The sequence below is a fragment of the Calypte anna genome, chromosome 20 (genome assembly GCF_003957555.1).
Source record: "Calypte anna isolate BGI_N300 chromosome 20, bCalAnn1_v1.p, whole genome shotgun sequence".
Lineage (NCBI taxonomy): Eukaryota > Metazoa > Chordata > Aves > Apodiformes > Trochilidae > Calypte > Calypte anna.
Window position 1 is genome coordinate 7,383,507 of NC_044265.1, and position 13,248 is coordinate 7,396,754.

Genomic DNA, 13,248 nt, shown 5'->3' on the forward strand with positions numbered 1-13,248 from the left:
TGATGTGAATACCTCTTCATGTGATCTTACTAACACTTAATTGAAGGTTTTGACATCTCTTTTTACTATCTTAATCTCCTCCTTAGCCTGAACAAGAAGATACAGCCAAATGAGCTGTTGTGCTGAGAGTTTTCCAGTGGCATCTGTAGTGTAGTGCAGTTGTAGTACCAGTGGCTAGGACAGGCAGAAGAGTTTGCTGAAAATACTTAAGGAGCAAAGGGCGAATTGGCAGACCTAGGGCTCCAGAGGAGTAAGGGGTTAGGAGACTGAATGAAGGGTAATTTTTTGAAGACTTGGAGGAATGGAAAGAAAGGGCTGTGAGCTGGAGAATGAATCACTACTGTTAGGTTTCTGTCAGAGGGAAGAGTCAGGGATTCTGGTACAGAATCAGGCTCTTGACAGGGGCTGAAGGCCACAATGAACACCTCTTCCTGATAGACATCTGTAGGACTGTAGAAAGTAAGGCTGTATTCATGGGACTGACTGCTTTGTCTGAACAACACAGCCATCTGCTCTTGCATTCTGTGTCCTTTCTTTGTGACAGGAAGTCTGATGCTGTCAGGCCTAGTGGAACCCATTCATGCAGCTGGGAGCAACCTTCTCCTGTAAAGCACTAATGAACTTCTTATTCCAGCCACTACTGCAAATTGACAAGGGCAAGACCTTTCCATTTGAAGAACAGTGCTTCAGCAGACTTCCCCTTCCCACCTCTGAAGTTTTGGGGAGTATTTGCACAGGGTACAGGACTTAGAACCAGGAGTCGAGTGCCATGGGATGATGACTCATGCTCAAAACCAGAAGCATTTGACTTTGGAAAACTGACTTCAGTTCTTGCCCTTCCTCTTTAAAGTTTTATATTGCATGACCTTTTAAGTGAAATGTCGAGCTTCCTTTTTGAATGACAAGATCTCTGCAGCATGACTATGAGTGTGATTTAAGAAGGTGTTTCATAACTGTGTCAATTCCTGTGTCCATCCAGTAATTTCAGTTCTCATGATATCACTGGCTTAAAGTTCTTCATAGCATAATTTTTAGATGCTTTGAATGAGTCTTCTTTCTCCAGCATGGAGATCTTGTAGTACTACTATTGTCATATTCTGATATAGGACACTTGACACCAGTGATCATCAGCAGTTATGTGACTCCTGCAGCAACCAGTAACGAGTTTTTGAGGAACGTACATGGAAGCCTGTAACGTGGCCATTTTGTGTACCCTGTCACTTCATTGTTTCTCACCACTGATTTTCTCTGTTGAGGGCCATCTCATTTCCACTAAAGCCAGCCTCATATCCTTGAAGTGATCTGAGGGGTTTTTGGCACTTTAGATGTACTAGCTATGGCTATAGCCAAAAAATAAAACTAGCCCCAAACGATACCCCACATGCTGAGAAGAGTGTGCCCAGTCTTGTGAGACATGGATTTGACTGCAGAGGTCCAGGCATGCAGCCCCCCCAGGATTTTCTATTTTACTGATTTTCATTATTTTCAGAAATGAAGAGATATAAACTATTGGGATTTATATATGAGGCAGCTTACCTGTTGCCATATCTAGGTTTCTCATTTTACTACCGCAACACTCACACTACAATTTTATTCCTTTCTGTTAAAATGTGCTACAGAAACACTTACTTTAAGTTGTCTGTGGTTCTGTAAGATACATGGGTACCTTATTTATTTTTTTCTGTGACTATGGCAGTTATGCTTCTCCTAGAATTCCCTTATTCTTTCAGTACCTTTAGGCTTTGTAGCATCTTTAAAATTATGTAATTTTTAATAGCAAGGTAATAGCCAGCTCCTATGCCCTGAACAATAAATTCAGTTTAGATCCTTAAATATTTTAATATCTCCAGCTCTCTAAGGCTGGAAGTAGTTATGTATGTGCAAATATATATATAATATTTTTATCTTCAGTATCTTTGTATCATTTCATTTCTGCACTTAAGTATTTAAACTGTTTTTTTTAAAAGAGGAGACAGTTCTTTTCAAATTTGCTAATGCCATCAAAGCAAACTGTAGATGAGTGCTGCTGCTAATTTAGCCCAATATCTAAAGCAACAATGCTTAGGGGTCTTTTGGTTTGGTTTTCATTTTGCCGTTGACTTTTTTTTTTAACTACAAATCTTAAGTGATGGAGTGGTTGTGTTTGCTTCAGCATACGTAGGCACTGTGGGAAATGTGGCTAGAGATCTAGAAAACCATTTTTCCTAATTCCTTGGTTTTGTCTCTTGCCAATCCTGCACAGCCAGTAGAGAAGAAAAATAAACCAGTGCAAAATAAAAGGTCACCAACCTAGTGTCACAGACAAACTTAGGAAAACTCCCATTTTGGCTGCCTCGTGTTTGAGATATTAGACTGTGGCAGTCGAGATCATATTCTCCAGACTGCATTCTTCATAAGCAGGAATACTGGCAGCCATGTGTTAAGTTATAAAAAGACAGCAGCTGATGTCAGGGCTTATTTCAGTGAGAAGCCATTTCAGAATACTGTACTAATTTTGAGCAGGTATACATAAAACAAAAATTTTCCCTTGTTATGTAGCATTTGGTGTAAATTGATATACATCTGAATAATGGGGTAAAAAATGATAAACATGTAACAAGCTGCAGTAGATAGCCCACAGAATAAAAATATTCAGCATTGTACATGATTCTTTATGAAAAACTGAGAGGAACTGGAGAGCAGTTTGGGTTGGCCTGTATTTTAGGGATTAGAATTGCTAGTATAAAATCTTCCTGTTCTGATGTTGTGAAGCTACCACAATTTAAAACACACCCTGAACTAATTTGAAATCATAAATAGAGGAGAGCCCAACCTTTCTGTGCAAGCGATCTATACGTCCAAATGCATTAACTTTATGTGCATGGAAACATGTTCTGTGGTCACACTGGGTGTGAATCAACACCATGTTATATATATTATATAATGTATCTGGACAGATAATTAATATTTAACTCTACTTCATTTTTTCAACTATATTTAGCAAAATTAATTTCATCAAGTGAAAGGACATTAATTTGGCTCAGTTTGTTTTTAATTACGATTTTTAGTGGCCTTTGGGCTAGGTTCATTTCATATATGTGCACAGTGTCTGTCATAGGTTTTCTTAAACTTAATTATGGTACTGAAATATGAGTTCTACAGCAAATTAATTCTTTCAGTTGTTATGAGTTTTAGTTGAGCCTGTGGATACAAGTAATTTTGCCATTTGCAGCTTTCTGATATCTTGCTGGTAACTCAAGATAAAGATTAAAGTGATCTCAGACAAGTCACTACTCCAGGTGTGTGTTGCCAAGGGATAGATGGGTTTTTTCTGTCACAATAAATGTTTTTCAGTTTCTGCTGAGTCCTATGTAAAATTGATAGTTTTACTGATAGTGGAAACAATGGCTTAAAGTGCTTTGGACCAGAGACCCTACTCCATTGGGATTTTAAAGGCATAATGCCTGCTTTTTCTTTGTTATGCAAGCTAGTAATATTTTAACACGCAAATGATGCTACTTTGTTATTCTGGTAAATTTAAATTCAGTTCTAAAGTTGAAGCCTGAAGTGCTTTCTGTCTGGAACTCTCATATGTAAAGTCAAATGAATATTTGTCTTGAAATAGCTAATGGTAGATGGATTCATATCTGAAACTTTTTTTTGTTTCCTTTTGTGTGTTTTTTCTTGCAGGACATCAGGCATGAGGCCAGTGATTTTCCATGTAAAGTGGCCAAACATCCCAGAAACAAAAATAGAAATAGGTACAGAGATGTCAGCCCCTGTAAGTACACTTTATTTTCCATTGTTTGTAACAGACTTTTTACTTCTAAAGGCTTCTTCTAACATCTAGATGTTCTGCATTAAGAACAGGATTAGGGTTACATGCTTATACATCCAAGACAGTTTTTTTGCTAATACATTTAGTTATGAGATGTGTGTCACAGGATCCCATTATATCCATAGGATTATACTAGAGCAGCATACAGAAGAATGGTGGCTGAAGCAGCATTAAGAAAATTGCAGGTATCTTTGTTGCAGTATCCTACTAGAACATCCTTCTAGTCAGTATAGCAATAAGTCTGTCCCTGCTGAGAGATGAAGAAGAGTCTTGTGTAAAACACATGACTACTAGAAATAAATCCTAAGATCATTTGAACACAGAAAAGGGGAAGTTTGCAAAGGTGTTAATGTGTGAGACCAGTGCTTGAAATTTTAATAAATACATATTCTGGTGAATTCTTATGGGAAGTGCATCTTTGAGCCTGTGTCCTCTGCTCCAGGCACAGCTCAGTTCAGTGTTACAGCCTGCTGTGTCTTTCCACAATCCTATGAACTGAATCACAATTCAGATTGCCTGTGTCTTGCATGCTGTATTTTTGGGGTGCAAGAGAGACAGCAGTGATGAAGACACAGAGCAGAGAAGTAAAGGACTGTAGTTAAATGATCAGCAAATAATACTTGATATATCAGATACTGCTGGCTTGCTAAGCTACCTGCTCTGCACTAAATGACAAAGCCTGTTCTGGGACTTCTTTCCCTCTTGAAGGGTGCAGCATTGCTGCCTGTTTTACATGCAGAGTTGCTGTAGGCTCTGTCACTGGACAAACATCTTGTTTTCTACTCAAGGATGAGTATTATTGTATATCAGAAAACTTTTATTAGCTAAAAGTTACTGAAGGATTTGGGGCAATTGACTAGGGACAATAATGTTGCACATAGTTTGCTTTACTAAGCAGTTCTAATGTTTTCTAAGTTTTCTAGTATTTGGGGTTATGAGTAACAAATGGTTCCTTTTTGCCTGTAGATAACACTGCTTGAAATCTGGTTGGTGCCCTTGCAAAATGGGGGAAATCTTGAATGTGGCTTTTTGTTGGTGGTTTGTTTGGTTCTTTTTCATTCCAAGTGGAGCAAGCTAAAACTAACAAAAGAGCAATGAAATTACTTTTGTTCTAGTTCATGAAGTTTGATCATTCTTTCTGAACATTAAGGTGCAGTTGGGTTGGGAAAAGTAGCTAAATGTCTAGAAGAATAAGAAGTGTCTGTCCAATACATGTTTAGGCAAGCCTTTAACAACCTTGAAGAAGCTGGGTTTGAATGTTTAAGCTGCAAAAGATAAGCAGTTGTGTAATTACATTATTTAAAAACAATAACTTTGATAACTGTACAAGTGGGTCAGTGTGATCCAGTTTGCTAATTAACTGTTGTGATTACTTGAGATGCAAATATTTCCATTCTTGCAGTGTATTCTTGGAAGAGGGAGTGCAATTTACATTTGCTGCTCTGCTGTAGTACAGTTTTTGCATATTGTATTTCCAGAGTCACAAGCACCAGTGAACACTTCTGTCATTAAGCTCTTTTCATTCTTTAGGATAACTCAGTCTTTTTGTGATGCTAACATCTGATGAGGTGGTGCATGGTGGTGCTGTGTTGTATGTATATTAACCAGTGTTTTCTAATTACGCTGCAGTTGATCACAGTCGAATTAAGCTAAACCAAGGTGACAATGACTATATCAATGCTAGTTTGATAAAAATGGAAGAGGCCCAAAGGAGCTACATCCTTACCCAGGTAATTGCTGGCAGTAGATAATAAAATCATATGGTGATTTGAGTTGGTTTTTGTGGGTTATCTTTGGCCTTACTGTATTTGTGCTCTTTCCTGTAAAGCTAGTTAAGTCTATATAAACATATATGTATATATAAAGTTACATAGAAAATTTTTACAGAATTGCTACATATTTCTTTCTGCTTCCTGCCAGCACTGACTGACTTTTTGAAGCATATTTTGGCCACGTTGTATATTTGACTTTAGACTCATCTAGACTAGAAGATAATATATTTCTAGAAATCTGCTTGTTTGCTTGTGACAAGCAATGTGGTTGAAATGAGTCATACCTGTACATGGAGGGTCAGCACAAAGGCTTCAGACCAGTAGTCTTATGTTGCCATATAAATTCTCTGAACAGAGGTGAACCTCATTTAATGGGAGAGCTTCACATTTACACAACTATATGCATGAATTTAAACATGTTCAAACCCCATTTAAAATAGCATGCTTTAAGTATAATCAGGTCTCATGTTGTCTGGGGCAGAAATAAGCTAAAATATACTAGGGAATTTCTTGCACCTGATCTTCTGTTTCATATAAGCAGTATGGTCTTCCACTTACTTCTTGTTAAACATCTTTACTCCTTCCTCCCAAACTTTACATAGTAGATTGGGAACGGTACTTTTAGGCAGCAGCTTTTCTTTCCTGTTTTAGAAAATTGAGATAAGGCCTCTAAGAAACAAGTGGACAATGGAGTGTTCAGTATGAAAACTATTCTATCCACACAGCTTTTACTCTTTTTTAGGACAGTGGAGTTTGATCATAGGGCTGAACTGGTATGTTCAGCTAAGTGCTGCTAGTTACCTATTCTGATCCAAAATGTAATGGATTTGAATGGCTTACTGTGAGTCCAGTTGTTCTTTCTGAGAACCCTGGCCTGCTGTTCTGTTTAAGCAAAGCAATAGATAGTAAATAGGAGAGGTACAATGATGCTGCTTTGTGTTGCCTAAAGTTCAGAGCAAAGGTTTTGGAGTAGAGAATAGCAAAGGAATACAGCACAAACAGAAAATAAGGAACTCTACTTTGTAAGTAGATAGTAAAAGGAATTAATTTTGTTCAGTCCCAAACCAGATTCATGAGGATTCTAGAAAACATGTAATTTGTTACTGATCTGGCATTATTTCAGTCTTTTGAATGTCCATTCAGTTTAGTAATTTCCAAATGTTATTCATAATAGTGGTATATTGCAGAATAATTCAACATAGATGTTAGTTCTGTTCCTAGTCAGTGAGGCTGTATAACCCTATTACATGTACACCTTTCCTAAGAAAATTCTCTCAATGTTTTCCACTCCAGGTTCTCTCACAAATGAGATGGCCTCTTCCTGCTATGCATCAACCATGCATTCATGGCTAAATTCGTAGTGGGAACATAGTACCTAAAGCTGTATCATTCCATTTGTTTCGTTTTGGTTTTTATAGTCTGAAATAAGAAGTTGCTTGTTACTTGTTCAGATTTATTTTGTAGTGCAGTAACTTTTACTGAGAAATGTTGCACTGACTTGAAGAGAAAATAATTCTTATTTCTGGGGATTCTGCCTCTGCAGGGACCTTTGCCAAATACTTGTGGTCACTTCTGGGAGATGGTTTGGGAACAGAAAAGCCGTGGTGTTGTCATGTTGAACAGAGTGATGGAAAAGGGATCCGTAAGTATTTATCCAGTTCTAGCTATGTGTTCATTGCATGTTTGGTTTTTCTTCTTTAAAAAACAAAACAAAAAGCAACCTGAAGAATGAGGAGGGAGTGAAAACCATCAATTGTTCTATCTAAAATTATGCCAAAAATTGAATACCTGCTGTGCTGATCCTAATGCAGTCAGAAAGTTACAATTCATAATTGTAGGTCTTAATTTCTTCTGAATTTGGGTGAAACAAGGCATGAGCACAGTCTAATTCTCCATGCAATTGAATATTTGGTCTCAGGTATCAGGTATCTGAATGCAGGTTTCTTACAGTGTATGTAGATTGCACTTCTCAGAGGTCATTTACCTCAGGTGTTTACTCACAAGCATTCTGAAATGGTTTTGAGGTAGTTACAGACGCACCTTGTCTCCAACTTTCCTCCATGCAGCAAGAACTCAGATTATTAAGTTTATCATTAGGCACATTATTTCTCCACTGGAGTAATTGTTTTACAAAAGACATTAGGGAGTGTGAGGAGAATAGGAGAGCAATTGAAAATACTTTAGGAATCTATCTTAAGCAATAATCTTGTGGAACCAGCTGTTAAACCAGTGCTTTGCTTGCTAGGAGAAATGCAGTGGATTAGGTTCTGTCCAGGACTTCTAGGAAGTTTACATGAGAACAAACAATTGGGTTATTGTAATTTATCTTCAGGTAGATAAAAAGTTTTGGTTCCTTTGGCACATGGAGTAGCTGCTCTCTTGAGAAGGGAAAGCTGTGGCCTTTCTGATGGTGAAGACAGGCATGGAACCATCAGGCATGGTTTGCATCCATAGGTCAGAGTTCTGCCTCTATGCTAATGCCACATCTTAAAGTGGACTCAGCAGCAGCTGTGCAGATCTGAGACAAAAGCAATTTTAAGGACTGGTAGAAATGCACAATTTCAAGTGTAGTGTTACAGTGTAGTCAATATAAAGACACTTTGTATGAGAGGTAAAGGGTATGTTGGGTATCCACCAGTGATAGCTGGGTGTTACATTCTTTTGCATAATCAGGAAGAAATTCAATATAATCAGGAAAATTCTTGTGCAGTGAGCTATATTTTAATAAACTCTTCAATAATAAAGTCATAATTTGAGTGTTTTGCATTTTTTGTACTGCAAGTGGAATTTAATCTTCAAAAGAGATGCAGTAACCATACTTTTAAAGTTTCTTCCGTTCCAACCATTCCTGCTTATTCTCTGCACTGCCAATAGTTTTCAACAAAATGAATTATTGTGGTCCCTTAGGGCAGGCTGCTTACGCTTTTCAGCAAACAGCAGTGGTGGTCCTACAGTGGAGCTCAACGAAGTATTATTTGCAGACACATTTGGTGGAAAAATCAGACACAAAGCCAGTTGCTGTCTCACATCAATACACAGAAAAGAGAAAAAAGCAGAAATAATTATAACTGCATTCTACACCCCAAGAAGTTAGATTGTATTTTCAATAAAAACTAGAATTAGTCTGAGCAAAACTAGTGTTAGTCTACCTATGAATACTGATTTTTGTCTTTGTTAAAATGCCTGGAGAAATAATAATAGTCTTGAGAATGCTCTTCCTTTTTTTCTTGTTCTTCCACTACAACTTCAAAGCCGTATTATTTGTCCTTGAATAAAAGAGCCATGTCAAACAGTTCATTCTTATTGCATGTTTAGGTGTGGGCAAATGGTGGTCATAATCCCATTTCAGAGGAGTAGTGCTTAGTGGCAGAAGTAGCAGTCCTGCTCACATTATCCTTAGATTTGACTGTCAGAATCTTTCCTGACTTTTCCAGACTTTCCTGTTTTTGTTGCTGATGATTTTCTTCAGCTTCAGTGTTCTCCACACTGCATAATGTGCTACTTTTCTACTTGGTTGATTCATTTAAGCATGTAGCAGTCTTTGCAAAACTAAGTGCTCTGGGAAACTTTACTGAGAATATTGAAATTCAGCCAGAAGTACGTAATGGGAATGTTTGCTGAATGTAGGGTTTTTTGTTTGGCACTTTACTTTTAAACTATGTCATGTAAAATCAGAATTATCTCGCTGCTCTTTTTATTTTTCTGGTGAGAGAATGTACTGACCTGAAATCTCATCTGATGTTATACTTTCAAATTGAAATACTTGCCATGAGGATAATAACTAAAATGCAGAGCAGACTGAAATTCAGATTTCAGCAGTATCTTTTCTATTTGTTCTGCCACAAACTAAAATAAATAGTGGCTTTGGTGATTTTGGTTGGATTCCATAACTTCCCACTCTTTCAGCTTACATGCAGAAAACAGATGGCTCTACCTAAACCAACCTACCCTTAATCTCTAGGTATTTGTATTAGTTCAGTCAGAGTCAATAATTTGACTCATACAAAAGATTCAATAAAGATGCAGTTCTGCAACATAAAGAAATGCTGATATTCTTCACAATAGAAGTGGTGCTCCTTGTAATGAAAGCAAATGAAGAAATTGTCTTGTAAGGAAATGTACTTAAGGATGCTTATTCCTTGCCTTTTACACAGACATAAGTGACATAAATGTCTTCCATTTGGTTTTAGATCAAGTGTGCACAGTACTGGCCACGGAAGGAAGAGAAAGAAATGTTTTTTGAAGATACAAACTTGAAACTAACATTGATATCTGAAGATATAAAATCATATTACACAGTACGACAGTTAGAATTGGAAAACCTTACAGTAAGTACAGAAACTACACACTCAAACCTACACACGTTCTGCTGTCTCTGAGGTGAGATTCATCTCCTCATCAAGGTCTTGAAACAAGTAATTAATTGTATTTGCTGATGAGAGCACCAATGTAGCGACTGCAGTTTGAATACTTCTGATTCATGTAGACGAGCTAAAAGATTTCCTAAACACTCTTTTTACAGGCACAGGAAACCAGAGAGATTCTGCACTTTCATTATACTACATGGCCTGACTTCGGTGTCCCAGAGTCACCTGCTTCATTCCTGAATTTCCTGTTCAAAGTGAGAGAGTCTCGCTCACTTAACCCTGAGCATGGCCCAGTTGTGGTGCACTGTAGTGCAGGAATCGGGAGATCAGGAACTTTTTGTTTGGTGGATACATGTCTTCTACTGGTAAGAGCTGCTTACTCCACATGATACGCTATTTCTGGAGAGTTATTTTGAGGAATGGTTTGTTGTAGGCTTACAAAGAGCCATGGTATGTTCTGTGAAGTATTGCTGCATGCTATTTCCCATTATCTTACTCATATTCTGGTTTGGAAGTGTGTTCCAAGGCAGATCTCATTCCTGACTGGCCACTTTAAGTCTTGGGAAGCATTGTCTAGTTTTTAGAGTGATTTGCAAAGACAGGCTTTGCCCTTGTGGTTAAGAAAAAAATCCCAACACACTAGATGCCTGCTTAGTGACCTATCCTGAAATAATGCAAAATAAATCTAGTGTGTTTCCTTTTACAGAGTCAGCTTCGCCTGTAGGCAGGGGGAAATTATTCTGACCTTATGAGAAAACTGGAGTTCCCTTGACTTCTGTCACTGTGTGAGAGCAACTAATAACACAGAAGTCAGGCATAAGTTAAAATGCCCTTTAATTTTTTCTGACTTAGAGTTTCAAAACAAAAAAGGGAAAAATGTACATGCTGGCTTAGTGTATTTTCCCCTCTCTGTCTTTTAAAAGACCAAATAGCTGCTGATACAAGTTTCTTATTAGTTTATTAGTTCTGTAATATGGGGGGTAGTCTGAAGGCCATAATACACAATGAGTCATTGCACTGAATTTCATCAGCACATAAAGCATGTTTCAAATTTTTATCTTCAGATGGACAAACGGAAAGATCCTTCTTCTGTGGACGTTAAACAGGTTCTCCTGGAAATGAGGAAGTACAGAATGGGACTCATACAGACAGCAGATCAGCTCCGTTTCTCCTACTTAGCTGTTATTGAAGGGGCAAAATTCATTATGGGAGATGCTTCAGTGCAAGTGAGTGCCATTGACTGCACAGTCTCACACAGTGAGCTGCAGTGCTGTTTTTAACTGTAGCAAATACGTTGGATGAACAGAACAGAAACTTTAAATTTTGTGCTTGCTTCAGCTTCCATAAAATGTTATATTATGGAGTCCTTAAATGCAATGCCTTATCTGTAAAGACCTTTAGGTGTTGTATTTAAGAAAAAGTGTAGTGTAACAGATGTCCTTGTGTACTTTTCAGCAGGGTAAGAGGGGTGCAGACTGGCTGTATGGGCCTTGTATTTCGTTTCAGATAATAAAATTTTTCTAATATGCCAGAAGTTTAAGTATTATGATTTAGACCCTTTAGTTTGTTTTATTGTGAGTAGAACTGTAGCAACACAGATTCAGTTTTGTTCTATTTAAATTTTCCAGAAGCAGATTCAAATACCTGCATTTCTAGCAGATGGTTTCTGTGTATGGGATGTATCTCTAGGTTTGGAGGTTTTTGTCTTTCTTTTTTTCCCAATATGTATGAACAGCCACAGAGAAAAATTGGAAAGGTAAAAACCCTGTTAAAATTTATAGCAGCTTAAAGATATCAAGAAAGACTTAATAGGGTTTTTTTTCTTTCTGAAGGAACAGTGGAAGGAGCTCTCCAACGAAGACCTGGACCCTCCACCTGAACATACCCCACCACCTCCCAGGCCACCAAAGCGAACTTCAGAAATGCACAATGGAAGGATGCATGAACACACAGAGTTCTTTCCTAAACATCAAGCAGTAGAAGAAGAGGTTACACGTTCAGTCAGCACAGTGGAAGAGATGGTTCCAGATGGCAGAGCTCGTTCAGCTGTACCACTGATCACAGACAGGTAGTGCATTTAGTTTCCCAGTTTTAACTGTGTCAGGAAGACTGTCCAGTTGTCTTACAGTGTGCAGAGGTTTAGGACACTTGCTCTTAAGTGGCATTTCACACAGAAGGTCCTGAGCAGACCTTGCTTGAGTTAGTCTAATAGTTCCAACTCAAAATCTTTTCAGTAAATATCTTACACTCATGTTCTTCTAACTTCACACAGAAGCTAGGGCCTCTTATGGGATCCTGCTGGAGTTAAAAAAAAAAAAACAAACTGACAGCATAATGAGGTGGTTAGGCTTGATTTACTTGCAGTATATATTAACTTACAAAGGAGCTCTGCCACTCGATGTTGTGTTAGTCACATAGCTGAAAACGAGGCTGACTAGATTTAGACAAACAGAAATGCAACATAAGTGTGAGCAAAAAGACTGCTTTGATGAAAGGAGTTGAGGGGGCTCATGAACAGAAAACTTCTATTTGTTACTGTAACCTAAACTGTAGAGACTAAGAAACATGCAGAGAAACACGAGGGGTGGCAGAGCGCAGAGCCTGCTGCACCACTAGAGGTCACTCCCTATTGATGGCAGTGGTGTGGAATGGGGTGGAAATCTGCATCCCATAGTGTTGCTGGCATCCTGCATCTTAACTGGTTTTATTTAGAACAACCAAAAGAATGCCACACAGAACAAACAAGAAAAATCAAAATGAAAAAAAGAAGCCCTTACCCCCACCAGGGATAATTAAGGGAAGGTGTGATGGTCCCTTACTAGATGGTCTTATGAGACAAGACATCTTCAGTTTTCCATAGTGATACTGAAGTAAAATACCAGTTTCTAGTATTGTCCACATAACTAGAACCTTTTCAACAGATGCAGCTGGCAGGCAATGTATGTTATTTATCTGAACCAGTAGGGGAGTGTGTGACTCTGGGAACTAGAGATTAGTGAGATGAGTTTCCAAGAATCTTTCTTAAAAATAAACCTCCTCTTAATTTCACATGGCAGAGAGGCTGAGGCCATGAGTTGAACCTGCTGTCTCCTTCTAAATTCCTGCTGGAGGCAAGAAGACAAAATGAAACTGTGTCCCTGTTCAACATGAACCAATGTTTTGATTAGGGTTTTTCTTAGTTCATTTGGGAGATTCTGGAAGTGAAATATTCAAATTCCCCAACACCTTTATTCAAAAGAAAAGAAACCTTGGAAGCAGGAAGCTTAGCTACAAGAGAAGAAATGGTTGATGT

At 38.1% G+C, this 13,248-nt stretch overlaps 1 protein-coding gene across 1 annotated transcript in view; it reads left to right on the forward strand.

Moving 5' to 3' along the window:
- Positions 1 to 13,248, forward strand: part of PTPN1 (protein tyrosine phosphatase non-receptor type 1) — a 39,813-nt gene that overhangs the window by 22,366 nt on the left and 4,199 nt on the right. The window contains exons 2-8 of the mRNA XM_030462865.1: positions 3,670 to 3,760; positions 5,447 to 5,547; positions 7,133 to 7,231; positions 9,780 to 9,917; positions 10,112 to 10,321; positions 11,021 to 11,182; positions 11,789 to 12,024. Coding sequence (XP_030318725.1) covers positions 3,670 to 3,760; positions 5,447 to 5,547; positions 7,133 to 7,231; positions 9,780 to 9,917; positions 10,112 to 10,321; positions 11,021 to 11,182; positions 11,789 to 12,024 — 1,037 coding nt within the window. The remainder of the gene's footprint in view (positions 1 to 3,669; positions 3,761 to 5,446; positions 5,548 to 7,132; positions 7,232 to 9,779; positions 9,918 to 10,111; positions 10,322 to 11,020; positions 11,183 to 11,788; positions 12,025 to 13,248) is intronic.